Source organism: Oryctolagus cuniculus, chromosome 16 (assembly GCF_051225735.1).
Source record: "Oryctolagus cuniculus isolate XC-2025 breed Fujian yellow rabbit chromosome 16, ASM5122573v1, whole genome shotgun sequence".
Taxonomy (NCBI): domain Eukaryota; kingdom Metazoa; phylum Chordata; class Mammalia; order Lagomorpha; family Leporidae; genus Oryctolagus; species Oryctolagus cuniculus.
The window spans coordinates 8,004,848-8,019,467 of record NC_142882.1 but is presented as its reverse complement, the minus strand read 5'-3'; the positions used below and the strand labels follow the sequence as shown (position 1 = coordinate 8,019,467).

General features: G+C 40.2%; 1 protein-coding gene across 1 annotated transcript in view; it reads right to left on the bottom strand.

Moving 5' to 3' along the window:
- The window catches only part of LOC127482634 (vomeronasal type-2 receptor 116-like), a 48,468-nt gene that overhangs the window by 10,321 nt on the left and 23,527 nt on the right, over positions 1 to 14,620 (bottom strand). The window contains exons 3-4 of the mRNA XM_089316338.1: positions 8,408 to 8,499; positions 839 to 1,002 (exon numbers count right to left, since the gene is read on the bottom strand). Coding sequence (XP_089172464.1) covers positions 839 to 1,002; positions 8,408 to 8,499 — 256 coding nt within the window. The remainder of the gene's footprint in view (positions 1 to 838; positions 1,003 to 8,407; positions 8,500 to 14,620) is intronic.

Here is a 14,620-nt window from a genome sequence, read left to right as displayed (position 1 = left end):
TTCTACCAAAGTTCTATGCAGCTGCAACCTACTTCCTGTAGCCTTAAAGTAGAAAACAATTAGAAAATTGTCACCCTCATAAACAGGTTTGAAGAAAACAATTCCGCTGTCCTACAAGATACTATATTCTGCATGCATGAAATTTATATATGCTATATATGTATATGAAATATTTATATTTAGTTACAAATAAAGGATCTTCAAGAGGGGCAAAAACAGAATAATCCCCCTTAAGAAATCTATTTTGCCCAGAAAAGGCAGAATCAGGGAAACACTGTAAATGTAGTAGATTACAACCATTGAAATTCTTATGAGTATATTCATCAGTAAAATATAATTACTATATTTGTGCAAAGGTGTTGCCCTGAGATTACTTTTACATAGAAAAAAATTTTGAATCTTTTCTCCTTTACAACTGTAGAAGAAATGAAGTGTTCTCATGGCCCCAAATCTAGTATGTAGCAGAAAAGAGTGTGAGCACATGTGGAAGAGCTCATGTAATTCAGTTCATTCATTTCAGTGCATGGATTCTGTAAGAATCTACTACTGAGGCACAATAGGCCCCTGAGCTGATGAAAGTGGACAGGGAAGGATAGGAGGATACTGACCAGACTCTGGTTCCCCCTCTGATAAGACAACATTTCCCTGAGCCATCCACGGTGCCAGGCAGAAAGAAATGTCTTCCTCATGCCCCAAATCAATTACCAGCAGTTTTTAGGAGGGACAGAAGATGGACAGGGCAGGGATACAGAACATATTTGCCTATCCATTTGCAGACCCAATAAAAAGTAGCTAATATGTAAATAAATGGAAAATGGTTATGGCAAGGAGAACTTACCATCTGAATCTGCGATATTTGCTGAAACTTCTCTCGATTCTGGGAACATCATATGTGTAAATGTGCAAAAAAGCAGCGATCTCAATATCTCCATCCTTGTAAAAACTCTGTTCCATCTGGGAATAGCAGTCGTGACCATCCTGACATGTCACAAGGAGATACAGCTGCAGAAAGAGCATGAGAAAAATCAAAGAAAACATCTGTGAAAAACCCTATGAGACAAGAGCACTGGAACATGCAGGGTCATGCAGGTGGAAACATAGTGTGTGTGTGTGTGTGTGTGTGTGTGTGATTGCTTGAAACAAGTCACTTTAATACTGCTCCATCTGACCTCTTTCCACCAGCTGTCCACTCATCCATGGGGGAATCTGATACTTTTCTGCCCTAAGGCTCTGCTGTTCAGGTCTTCTGTCCTGGTGAAAAACACGAGTAGAAAAACATGTTTGTGAATCATCCTCTTCACCCAGGTGCCAGGATTTCCTCCAAGTCCATGGATGCAAAGACTCAAGGGAGAGACTCCTGCTAGTTACATTTGGTCCAAGGGCTTTGTCAATAAACCACTCCATGAACTTTTGGCAATTATGTACCAGGATTGCATCAGAGGGCATGAAGGGAGGCATCAGTTGAGGCTTTCTGTAAGCTTTCAGACCAGAAATCTCCAGTGTCACACACTACAATGACTCAAAGTGCAACAGGGCAGCCTCCCTCAAGCAGTGTTCTGGGAAGCCACAAATCACTTTGATAGCACATAGACTCCAAACCAATCCTGTTTACAGAGATACCCACTAGGACATGTGGTTTTCAATCACTGTGAAACCAGTAATCAGCCTGAATTCAGATATGTCCATTCTGCATTTCTAATCACTTCATCTTTAGTTGTAAAACATAAAAAACTTCCACATTGCTGTTAACCATGGTAATCCCATGATGATCTGCTTTTGCACCTACAACCTTGGTTGGTGCTCACATGAGAACCTGGGACTATTTGAGTACTTATACCTTTTTTACTCTAAGCAGACAATACCAGCTGGAAGTCACCTCTTTATTCCCACCACCACAAACACCAAGGGCAGAATAATGCATGCAGACACCTATACTTCTTGAATGCAAGTGACTTTCAGGATGCTTATGTAGGACACCATCAGGGCAGCTAGGTACCATTAAACCTTTGCCAAACCACAGACTGTACAAGACGAGAGTGAACAAAATGGATATCATGTCCTATAGGCAATAATGAGGATCAACATTGACTAATCATTTGTGCTTGTATACCTGTGTGAGGTATTGTCAATAGAATAAATCTAATAAGGGGGGTAAGAAATGGCATATATGCGAACTCTATTTTTCCACTCAAAAGTTTTTTAAACTCAAATTACTGTAAATGTGGTGCCTAATATTTTAAGTAAAACACATTTTTCATTGCTTAGCCACTTCTCTGATGCCATTAGGGAGATTTTGATTAGGGGTACACGCAAAGTGAGATGCAGTATAGGAACAAAATACAAAACAGAATTCAGTGACTTGCCTAAAATTGAAAATATAATTTCTTGATGAGTTAAACTTATTACTGGTACATTGATGAAGCTTGTTGTCTATTCAGTTAAACAATAAAAATAAACCTAAATCAGAGAGCAAGCATCCGCTGTTCTCTCTAATGTGTAGGAACTAAAAATAGAGTCAATCTTAATGCACTCCATTCACTGAAAATAAATTGGGAATGGAGAGGATGAATTCCGTGCAATGAGGAGGCTTCAGAAAATTCATGGAAAATATGTGTTATGAAACAGTTATGGACAAATTTTTTAAAAATTAGCACCCAGATTTATTCAGTATTTTTGCTTAAGTGTTTCTTTCATATTTAACATTTTCATCTTCTATATCCTTAATGCTGCATTTGACATTTTTTATAGTTTGTGATGAATGCTTCAATTATAGAACTTCAGACTTAATTCAGGGAAATATATATTCTAATTGCATAAACTTATATGGAATCTGAAATCATACATTTATGTCAAATTGAACTTTAGCAACAACATCATAAAAGTTGATAATATTTTTTTCTATTTGAGACTTTTTATAATTTATAATGAAGTCCAATATCATGTAGGTTATTGCAAAGCAATTTCCAAAAAAAATACGTGGACATTTGAGTGGGCAGGTACAGAGTTCTCTGTGTGTACAGGGAACACACACATGAACTTACACTCATTCTACATCGAGAACACTGTCTCCAATGGACTATCCTGGACTATCTTCTCAGGCTCAGTACACTTGAAATCAAAAGTAGAAATTGTCCCTTTTTCCCCACATCCTCGCCAGCATCTGTTGTTGGTAGATTTCTGTATGTGAGCCATTCTAACCAGGGTGAGGTGAAACCTCATTGTGGTTTTGATTTGCATTTCCCTGATTGCTAGTGACCTTGAACATTTTTTCATGTGCCTGTTGACCATTTGGATTTCCTCTTTTGAAAAATGTCTACTGAGGTCCTTGGCCCATCTCTTAAGTGGGTTGTTGGTATTGTTTTTGTGGAGTTTCTTGATCTCTTTGTAGATTCTGGTTATTAACCCTTTATCTGTTGCATAGTTTGAAAATATTTTTTTCCATTCTGTTGGGTGTCTCTTCACTCTCCTGACTGTTTCTTTTGCAGTACAGAAACTTCTCAATTTGATGCAATCCCAATAGTTGATTTTGGCTTTGACTGCCTGTGCCTCCCGGGTCTTTTCCAGAAATTCTTTGCCTGTGCCAATATCTTGAAGGGTTTCTGTTGGTGGGAATGCAAACTGGTCAAGCCACTATGGAAGTCAGTCTGGAGATTCCTCAGAAACCTGAAGATAACCCTACCGTTCGACCCAGCCATCCCACTCCTTGGAATTTACCCAAAGGAATTTAAATTGGCAAACAAAAAAGTGGTCTGCACCCTAATGTTTATCGCAGCACAATTCACAATAGCCAAAACCTGGAACCAACCTACATGCCCATCAACGGTAGACTGGATAAAGAAATTATGGGATATGTATTCTTTAGAATACTATACCGCAGTAAGAAACAATGAAATCCAGTCATTTGCAACAAAATGGAGGAATCTGGAACACATCATGCTGAGTGAAATAAGCCAGTCCCAAAGGGACAAATACCATATATTCTCCCTGATCGGTGACAACTGACTGAACACCAAAAAGGAAACCTGTTGAAGTGAAATGGACACTATGATAAACGGTGACTTGAGCAGCATAGCCCTGACTGTTAATGAACAACTTAATACATTATCCCTCTTAGTAGTTTTTTTTTGTTGGTTCTACTTAATATGACTGGTTTAATTCTGTAATTAATACACAGTTATTCTTAAGTGTTGAAAAAAAAAGTAGAAATTGCTATAAGTACATGGTAACATTAATGTCATAGCAAGCAGTAAAGGAAACTAAGAAAATTCGCAATGCAGAGGTGACCTGGCATGTCAGTACTCACTGTATCAATTCTCAGTAACTCCAAATTAGCTATGCTGGTATGTAAAGTCTACAACACTGCATTTTTAACCATTCTGAATTATGTCCCAGCCAAAAATCCCCATTTCCTCCAACTTCCAGCCATACTTATTCTGATGCAGCTCCTCTGAATATAACAGAACATGATACTTTGCTAGTGTTGCCATTTCTGGTAATCCATCAGGAATCTGTTTCCACCATTATCCATCTAACCTAGGAATAATACTACGGATTACTGAAGAGAGACCAAGATGGCTGAATGAGAAGGACATACTGTTATAATCTAGGAGGAGATATAAAAGTAAAAGTGGAAGAAATACATTCTCCTGGGATAGTTAGAGAGAAAACCACAGTGGGAATTCTATGGAAGGAAGAATGCTGTGGATCAGTGTGGAAGGTGCAGACATACAGTATGTTCAAGGACACAACAGACAATTCCAGCAGCCAAGAGCCAGAGAAAGCAACAGTGTTGGAGAGGGAGGGGAGATCAGACTGCAGTGCCTGAGCCACTGGTTATGTAATTGGAGGGAGAGATTTCAAGAGTCAACCACCTGAGATAAAATTGGAGAATATGACTACATATCCTTCCAGATACATGTTTCCAACATACAAATTAAAAAACAGAAGGGAAAATACAAATATCATCCAAAATGTGTAGAGTAATTGAACAGACATTGCTGCACAAATAGAAGAGCCAAAGGCCTTACCAAGGGTGATAAACATTAGTAAACTTGGAATACTATTCAAAATCACACTGAGATATCACCTCACATCTGCTCGATTGGATACAATAATTTTTGTTTTAAAGATTTTGTTTGACTGGAAGATTGAGAGAGCGAATGTGAGTGATACAGTCAGAAAGAGAGAGAGAGAGAGAGAGAGAGAGAGAGAGAGTATCTTCCATCCCATGGTTCACTCTCCAAATGATCACAACATCTGGAGCTGAGCTGATCCAAAGACAGGAGCCAGGGGCTTCTTCAGGTCTTCCAAATAGCTGCAAAGGACCAAAGACTTGGGCCATCTTCCACTGCTTTCCCTGGCCATGAAAGGCACTTGGATCCTTAGGGATCTTTGGTAAATGTCTCCAACCATGATTATTATCAACTCCAAACTTAGAACAACTAGAGAATGAATGTTTTGTGCAAATATGGGGAGGTTGAAATACTGCTCTGTAGCATGATCATAGTTGATGAGGTCTTTGGGTGCTAATAGCAATTTTTTAAAGCTTACCTAGTTGCTTTCTTGGAATTTTCAATGTCGCTCCCCCTCTTCATGGAGGAACGACACTAAGCCCTGCGCTGTTCTTCTGTCTGCTCGGCCCTCCCCGGGTTTGCTGCTGGTTCTTCCCGGGTTGGCTACTATCCCTTCCACCTCCGTGGAAGGGCAGTTCCCCCTGGCCACATTCCCCACTTCCGCAGGGGAGCGGCACACCGCCGGCCAGCTCTTCTCGGGGGCTGCACAGGTGTTCCTTCAGCTACATGTTCCCCTTAGATGTTCCCCTTAGATGTTCCTGGTGCATGCCGTCTCTCTCCTCCTTTATAGTCCTCCTCCGCCAATCCTAACTCGGCTGCCCACACGCCGAGTACGCTGCTCTCCTCCAATCAGGAGCAAGTCCTACAGTTTATTAGCTGAACTGGAGGAAGCTGTGTGGAAGCTGTTTACTTCTCTCCCAGCGCCATATTGTGGGAGAGCAGATGCATAGAATAAGTCTTAATTCCAGTAACTCAGTCCAGTCTGGATTGCTCCCCACATTCAATATGAGACTGCGGAGAGAGTTTGTTACATCTCTCTAACAGGTGAAGACTGTGAGAAGAGGAAAGGAAAACTATCCTTAGTGGAGGCAGGAAATGTGTCCTAGACAAACACAAACCTCATGTATATTGATCCTGGCCTTACCAGCCTCAGCAATTCTAAAAAATAAATTTCTGTTCTTAGGTCAAAAAGTCATGGTATGTTATGCTTAACACAACAAGTAAATTGGGATGAACACTAGTTACTCTCATTTGTTTCAACAGATGACTCTCCAAGTCCTTGGATTTTGTATTTGCAGCAAATGTCAGAACAGGCTCTGGAATATTCTGTCTAAATTACATGTACCACAAGGAAGAGAAGCTGATTTTCAAAATCAGTTTTTCAATCTTAGTTTCTAACCATTCAAAACTGAGATTGCCTTAAGACCTACAACTGAGAACATCCTTTTCCTTGGAAACTATCCTATCCCTTAAAAATTTCAAAGCATTCTTCTCAGGTCTGAAAATAATAATGTAGCACTTGGGAACAAAGATGCAGCCCAGGAGCCCTGCACTGGAGCACAAGATGGAGAAGACCTCCACAGCCATCATGACCTTCCCCTTGGTGCTCTGGTAGACAGGCAGGAAGGTCATCCAGACACTGCAGAACACCAGCATGCTGAATGTCAGGAACTTGGCTTCACTGAACTTGTCAGGCAGATTCCTGGCTAGGAAAGCCACAGTGAAGCTCACCAGGGCCAAGGAGCCCAGGAAGCCCAGGACACAGTAGAAAGCAGTCACTGAGCCCTTTTCGCATACCAGGATGGTGTGCCCATGCTCAGAGTGTGCATCTGTGTCAATAAAGGGAGGAGAAGTCCCAAGCCAGATGGCACAGAGAGCCAGTTGGATCAGGGAGCAGATGGGAATAATGGAGTTAGGTGCCCCAGAGATCAGCCACTGTCTCATCCTTCTCCCTGGGGCAGTGACCTTGAAGGCCAGAAGCACAGTGATAGTTTTGGCCAGGACAGTGGAAACAGCCACGGTGAACACCAATCCTAACATGGTCTGCAGGAGGACACAGGTTGTTGTGTTGGGATGACCAATAAACAATAAGGAGCAGAGGAAGCAGAAGGTGAGGGCAATGAGCAGGATGTAGCTGAGACAACGATTGTTGGCCTTGACTATGGGAGTGTCTCGGTGCTTCACAAAGACCCCAAGAACCACAGTGGTGAGGACAGAGAAGCACAGAGCTGTGCAGACCAGGGTCATCCCCAGGGGATCTTCAAAAAACAGAAAATTCACTTTATTTGTACAAGCACTGGTCTCACTCCGTGGTTGCATCTGATGATATGGACACTTCATACACTGGTCCATATGTAGTAAGAAATGTACAATGACATCATCCCAAGTTCAGTTATTTCTGATTCACAAGGTTTTTCTGGAATACCCAACTGAGCTATTTCAGGAATATTCTGATTTGATGTTGAAACAGCATATAAATTACATCTAGGAAATTATTGGCTGTTATTCATGCCCAACTTCCTCATGTTAGCAGAGTTATTACTACACCTCCCTAAGTACCTTACATACTGATGGATACATTCTGTTTTTCTCATAACAAAGGTCGTTCCTTCTTAATCTTTATTACCAGGCACACATTTGTATACTTGTGATGTTTCCATCCCCAATTTCCTTGATTTACACTTTAAAAATAACCTGCTAAAAATATAAATTAAGATAACATTTTTAAATAAGGTAAGACATCAAATTTCAGCCTAAGTCACTTTAAGTAGTATGTAACTATTTTTCATGAACAGTTTATGAAAACATATTTGTTAAACAAACCCAGTAGTGGTATAGAAATGATGAGGCATTTTTCCATTAGCTCACAGGCCAAAGAAATAAAAGTACATGGTTTGCATCCTGGCTGGACTAGGCATAGAAACAGAAGTGTACCTCAGGTCCTAGGTCTCCTGAGTTTGAGCTATCTCAAAACTCCCACTGCCTGTGGCATATAGATGTGCACTGAAGCCCACAGGGAAGGGAGAAAGGTGAGGGTGGGATTAGCATGTGTCACCCATTCTCACTCAGCCTTCCACACCTGTAGCCTAGGACATATATTTGTCAAAAGGCACACACATAGAGTGATCAGTTCCCTTACTGGCTGTGTGCTAGACTGGGCCTCTGCCTGCTCAAATATATACTGTAGCTTAGTTCTTATACATAAGGAAAAATAGTAGTTCTATGCCTCTCCTTGCATCTAGTTTAATAGGCCTGATTTTGACAATGAACTTTCATGGTGAAAGCGTAAGCAAAGATGTTTGTACACTAGAGTGCCATCCATGGCTACCACCTACATTGGTGACTACATGGGTGAAGTCACAAAGAAGCAGAGTGGGGGAATATAATTCTCCCCAGTAAAACTCTGAGGTATCTGGCAGTGGGGACCCTAAAGAGAGAATACAGAAGGAAGATGGGGGATACCAGAGACATGCTGTGACTTGTCTATGCCACGTGGGGACTGTTTTAACCCAGATCTAACAAACTAATTATCTAGAATTATCTAAGAATTTGAGTTTGTAGAAATTGTGGAGACTTGAAGAGGTATAGAAAGCATTTAGAAGGCAGCGGCAAGATGGCTGAATAGGAAGGGAGCACACTGATAGTCCGGGGAGAGACAGTTTAATAAAAGTGGAGATACTGCAGGTTCAAGAAATAGTAGGGGAAGAAACAGCAGAGGACACTCTTCCAAAACTAGTGATCCACAGTGGACCTGTGGGGAGAGTGTGGGAGCCCACAGTTCGGGACACCAGCAGCAGACTCATCACACCAGCACTAGAACGCGAGGTGAGCCAAATCTCAATAGCCTGAGACACCGGCAGGCAAGCAGAAAGAGGAGACTAGAGGGAACGAGTACTGAAACCCCATGGGGAAAAGTTCACCGGGCTAACTAGAAGATAGAGAGAGTGACCGATACGGACACGAGTTTCTCTCTCTCCACTCACCTCTCAAAGGCAAGCAAGACAAAGAGCAGGTGCCATTTTGGCCATACGTCACAAGCAGGGCGACCTCAGGTCTGCACCGGCCCTGAGCCTAGCAGAAAAACCTGACTCTGGGGGGGGTGAAATAACAGGAGATTAAGACCTAGTGAATGTGTGGTGCTCCCGAACTGAGACTGTTAAAAAAAGAGACCGTGGGGGAGAGAACTCAGGGAATTCATGTTAGTACTCTCCAGAGATGCTACAATTTGGTAACCATGGCAACCCAGTGGGAGACTGAAGGGGAATTTGAGCCCACATTGATGGCAGGATAGATTCCCTGTGTGGTCCTTGGGAAAGAGCTTCCAATCACTGGCTCCTGTGGGTATATATTTCGCCTGCTAATTACCTCCAATTCTGTTCAGCTGTGTGGAATTACTTCCCTTTAAAATCAAAAAAAGAAAGAAAGAGACAGAGAGAGATTTACCACTCCTAACCTGAGAGTGTCACCTTTGGCACACGCTTAACCCTGAGGAACCAAACAGAACTCTAAGGCCACACACATCTCAAGCCTCTAAGACTCCATAAAAAGCAGACAGTCCAGTTAATCTAGAGTCATAATATAACAAGAAAAAGCACCACAGTGAAGAAACAAAAGAATATCTCCAATATGCCAAACAACAAACTCATAAACCAAGGTAACAAGAACAAGGAAGACACTATGACACCCCCAAATGAAAAAGACACCCCAATTCAAGATTATGAACATGATGAGATAGAAGAAATGCAAGAAGCAGATCTCAAAAAATTGATAAGAACATTAAGAAGTTCTCAAAAACAAATCTTGAACTACAGAAATCCTTAATGGACAAGATAGAAAATCTTTCTCATGAAAATGAAATATTAAGGAGGAATCAAAATGAAATGAAACAACTAGTACAACTGGAAACTGTGATAGTGATGAGAAATCATAAGGAAATGAAGAATTCAATAGATCAAATGACAAACACATTAGAGAGCCTTAAAAACAGAATAGGTGAAGCTGAAGAGAGAATATCACAAGACAGAGCACAGGAAAGTATACAATCAAACCAAAGAAAAGAAGAGGAAATTAGAAATCTAAAAAATATTGTGGGGAATCTACAGGATATTATTAAAAAGCCCTACATTCAGGTTCTAGGAGTTCCTGAAGGCATGGAGAGGGAGAAAGGATTAGAAGGCCTTTTTAGTGAGATAATAGCAGAAAATTTCCCAGGTTTGGAGAAGGACAGAGAAATCCTAGTACAGGAAGCTCACAGAACCCCTAATAAACACGACCAAAAGAGATCCTCACCATGACACGTTGTAATTAAACTCAACACAGTGAAACAGAAAGAAAAGATCCTAAAATGTGCAAGAGAGAAATGTCAGGTTACTCTTAGAGGATCTCCAATTAGACTCACAGCTGACTTCTCATCAGAAACACTACAGGCTAGGAGGGAATGGTGAGACATAGCCCAGGTACTAAGAGAAAAACTGCCAGCCCACAATATTATATCCTGCAAACCTCTCATTTGTGAATGAAGCTGAAATAAAGACCTTTCATAGCAAACAGAAATTGAAAGAATTTGTCGCCACTCGTCCAGCCCTGCAAAAGATGCTTAAAGATGTGTTGCACACAGAAACACAGAAACACGGTCATCAATATGAAAGAAGGTAAAGGAAGGAAACCTCACAGCAAAATATCACAGGAATTTCAAAGCATATATTAGAAAATACCTTTGGCAAATGACAGGGCAAAGTTATCATTTGTGAATACATTGTTGAACATTGAATGTTAATGGCCTGAACTGTCCAGCTAAAAGACACTTATTGGCTGATTGGGTTAAGGAACAAAACCCATCTATTTTCTGCCAACAAGAAACACATATTTCCAACAAAGATGCATACAGACTGAAAGTGAAAGGCTGTAAAAAGATATACCTGACAACACAAATGAAAAAAGAGCGGGCGTAGCCATCTTAATATCGGACAACATAAACTTTATCACAAAAACTGTTAAGAGAGACAAATAGGGACACTATATCATGATTAAGGGATCAATACAACAAGAAGATATAACAATTATCAATGTATATGCACCTAACTACAGGGCACCGGTTTATCTAAAAGATTTATTAAGTGACTTAAAGGGAGACTTAGACCCCAATACAATAGTACTGGGGGACTTCAATACTCCACTCTCAGAAATAGACAGATCATCTGGACAGAAGACCAACAAGGAGACAGTAGATTTAAATGACACTATAGCCCAAATGGATCTCACAGATATATACAGAACTTTTCATCCTACACAGAAAGCATTTACATTCTTCTCAGCAGTACGGAACCTTCTCTAGGATTGACCACATACTAGGCCATAAAGCAAGTCTCAGCAAATTCAAAAGAATTAGAATCCTAACATGCAGCTTCTCAGACCATAAAGGAATGAAGTTGGAAATTAGCAACTCAGGAATCCCTAGAGCATACGCAAACACATGGAGATTGAACAACATGCTCCTGAATGAACAATTGGTCATAGAAGAAATCAAGAGAAATCAAAACTGTTCTGGAAGTAAATGAGGATAACAGCACAACATACCAAAACTTATGGGATACAGCAAAAGCAGTGTTGAGATGAAAGTTTATAGCAATAGATTCCTACATAAGAAATTGGAAAGGCACCAAATAGATGAGCTTTCAATTCACCTCAAGGATCTAGAAAATCTGCAGCAAACCAAACCCAAATCTAGTAGGAGAAGAGAAATAATTAAAATCAGAGAAGAAATCAACAGGATTGAATCCAAAAAATCAATACAAAAGATAAGCAAAACTAGGAGCTGGTTTTTTGAAAAAATAAACAAAATTGACACCCCATTGGCCCAACTAACTAAAAAAAGAAGAGAAAAGACCCAAATCAAGAAAATCAGAGATGAAAAAGGAAACGTAACAACAGACACCACAGAAATAAAAAGAATCATCAGAAATTACTACAAGGACTTGTATGCCAGCAAACAGGGAAATCTATCAGAAATGAATAGATTCCTGGACATGTGCAACCTACTTAAATTGAACCAGGAAGACATAGAACACAACAGACCCATAACTGAGACAGAAATTGAAACAGTAATAAAGACCCTCCCAACAAAGAAAAGCCCAGGAGCAGATAGATTCACTGCTGAATTCTACCAGACATTTAAAGAAGAACTGACTCCAATTCTTCTCAAACTATTCAGAACAATCAAAAAAGAGGGAATCATCCCAAATGCTTTCTATGAAGCCAGCATCACCTTAATTCATAAGCCAGAAAATGATATAGTATTGAAAGAGAATTACAGACCAATATCCCTGATGAACATAGATGCAAACATCCTCAATAAAATTCTAGCCAATAGAATGCAACAACACATCAGAAAGATCATCCACCCAGACCAAGTGGGATTTATCCCTGGTATGTAGCGTGAAACAATCAATGTGATACACCACATTAACAGACTGCAGAAGAAAAACCATATGATTATCTCAATAGACGCCGAGAAAGCATTTGATAAAATACAATACCCGTTCATGATGAAAACTCTAAGCAAACTCGATATGGAAGGAACATTCCTCAATACAATCAAAGCAATTTATGAAAAACCCACAGCCAACATGCTATTGAATGGGGAAAAGTAGGAAGCATTTCCACTGAGATCTGGCACCAGACAGGGATGCCCACTCTCACCACTGCTATTCACTATAGTTCTGGAAGTTCTAGCCAGAGCTATTAGGCAAGAAAAAGAAATTAAAGGGATACAAATTGGGAAGGAAGAACTCAAACTATCCTTCTTTGCAGATGGTATGATTCTTTATTTAGGGGACCCAAAGAACTATACTAAGAGACTATTGGAACTCATAGAAGATTTTGGCAAAGTAGCAGGGTATAAAATCAATGCACAAAAATCAACAGCCTTTGTATACACAGACAATGCTATGGCTGAGGAAGAACTTCTAAGATCAATCGCATTCACAATAGTTACAAAAGCAATCAAATACCTTGGAATAAACTTAACCAAGGACGTTAAAGATCTCTACGGTGAAAATTACAAAACCTTAAAGAAAGAAATAGAAGAGGATACCAAGAAATGGAAAAATCTTCCATGCTCATGGATTGGAAGAATCAATATCATCAAAATGTCCATTCTCCCAAAAGCAATTTATGGATTCAATGCAATACCAATCAAGATACCGAAGACCTTCTTCTTAGATCTAGAAAAAATTGTGCTGAAATTTATATGGAGGCACAAGAGACCTTGAATAGCTAAAGCAAATTTGTACAACAAAAACAAAGCCAGAGGCATCACAATACCAGATTGCAGGACATACTACAGGGCAGTTGTAATCAAAACAGCATGGTACTGGTACAGAAACAGATGGATAGACCAATGGTACAGAATTGAAACACCAGAAATCAATCCAAACATCTACAACCAACTTATATTTGATCAAGGATCTAAAACCAATTCCTGGAGTAAGGAGAGTCTATTCAATAAATGGTGCTGGGAAAACTGGATTTCCACGTGCAGAAGCATGAAGCAAGACCCCTACCTTACACCTTACACAAAAATCCACTAAACATGGATTAAAGACTTAAATCTACGACCTGACACCATCAAGTTATTAGAGAACATTGGAGAAACCCTTCAAGATATTGGCACAGGCAAAGAATTTCTGGAAAAGACCCGGGAGGCATAGGCAGTCAAAGCCAAAATCAAATTGGGATTGCATCAAATTGAGAAGTTTCTGTACTGCAAAAGAAACAGTCAGAAAAGTGAAGAGACAACCGACAGAATGGAAAAAAATATTTGCAAACTATGCAACAGATAAAGGGTTAATAACCAGAATCTACAAAGAGATCAAGAGACTCCACAAAAACAAAACAAACAACCCACTTAAGAGATGGACCAAGGACATCAATAGACATTTTTCAAAAGAGGAAATCCAAATGGTCAACAGGCACATGAAAAAATGTTCAAGGTCACTAGCAATCAGGGAAATGCAAATCAAAACCACAATGAGGTTTCACCTCACCCCGGTTAGAATGGCTCACATACAGAAATCTACCAACAACTGATGCTGGTGAGCATGTGGGGAAAAAGGGACACTAACCCACTGTTGGTGGGAATGCAAACTGGTCAAGCCACTATGGAAGTCAGTCTGGAGATTCCTCAGAAACCTGAATATAGCCCTACCGTTCGACCCAGCCATTCCACTCCTTGGGATTTATCCAAAGGAATTTAAATTGGCAAACAAAAAAGCGGTCTGCACCCTAATGTTTATTGCAGCACAATTCACAATAGCCAAGATCTGGAACCAACCTACATGCCCATCAACGGTAGACTGGATAAAGAAATTATGGGATATGTACTCTTTAGAATACTATACTGCAGTAAGAAACAATGAAATCCAGTCATTTGCAACAAAATGGAGGAATCTGGAACACATCATGCTGAGTGAAATAAGCCAGTCCCAAAGGGACAAATACCATATGTTCTCCCTGATCGGTGACAACTGACTGTACACCAAAAAGGAAAC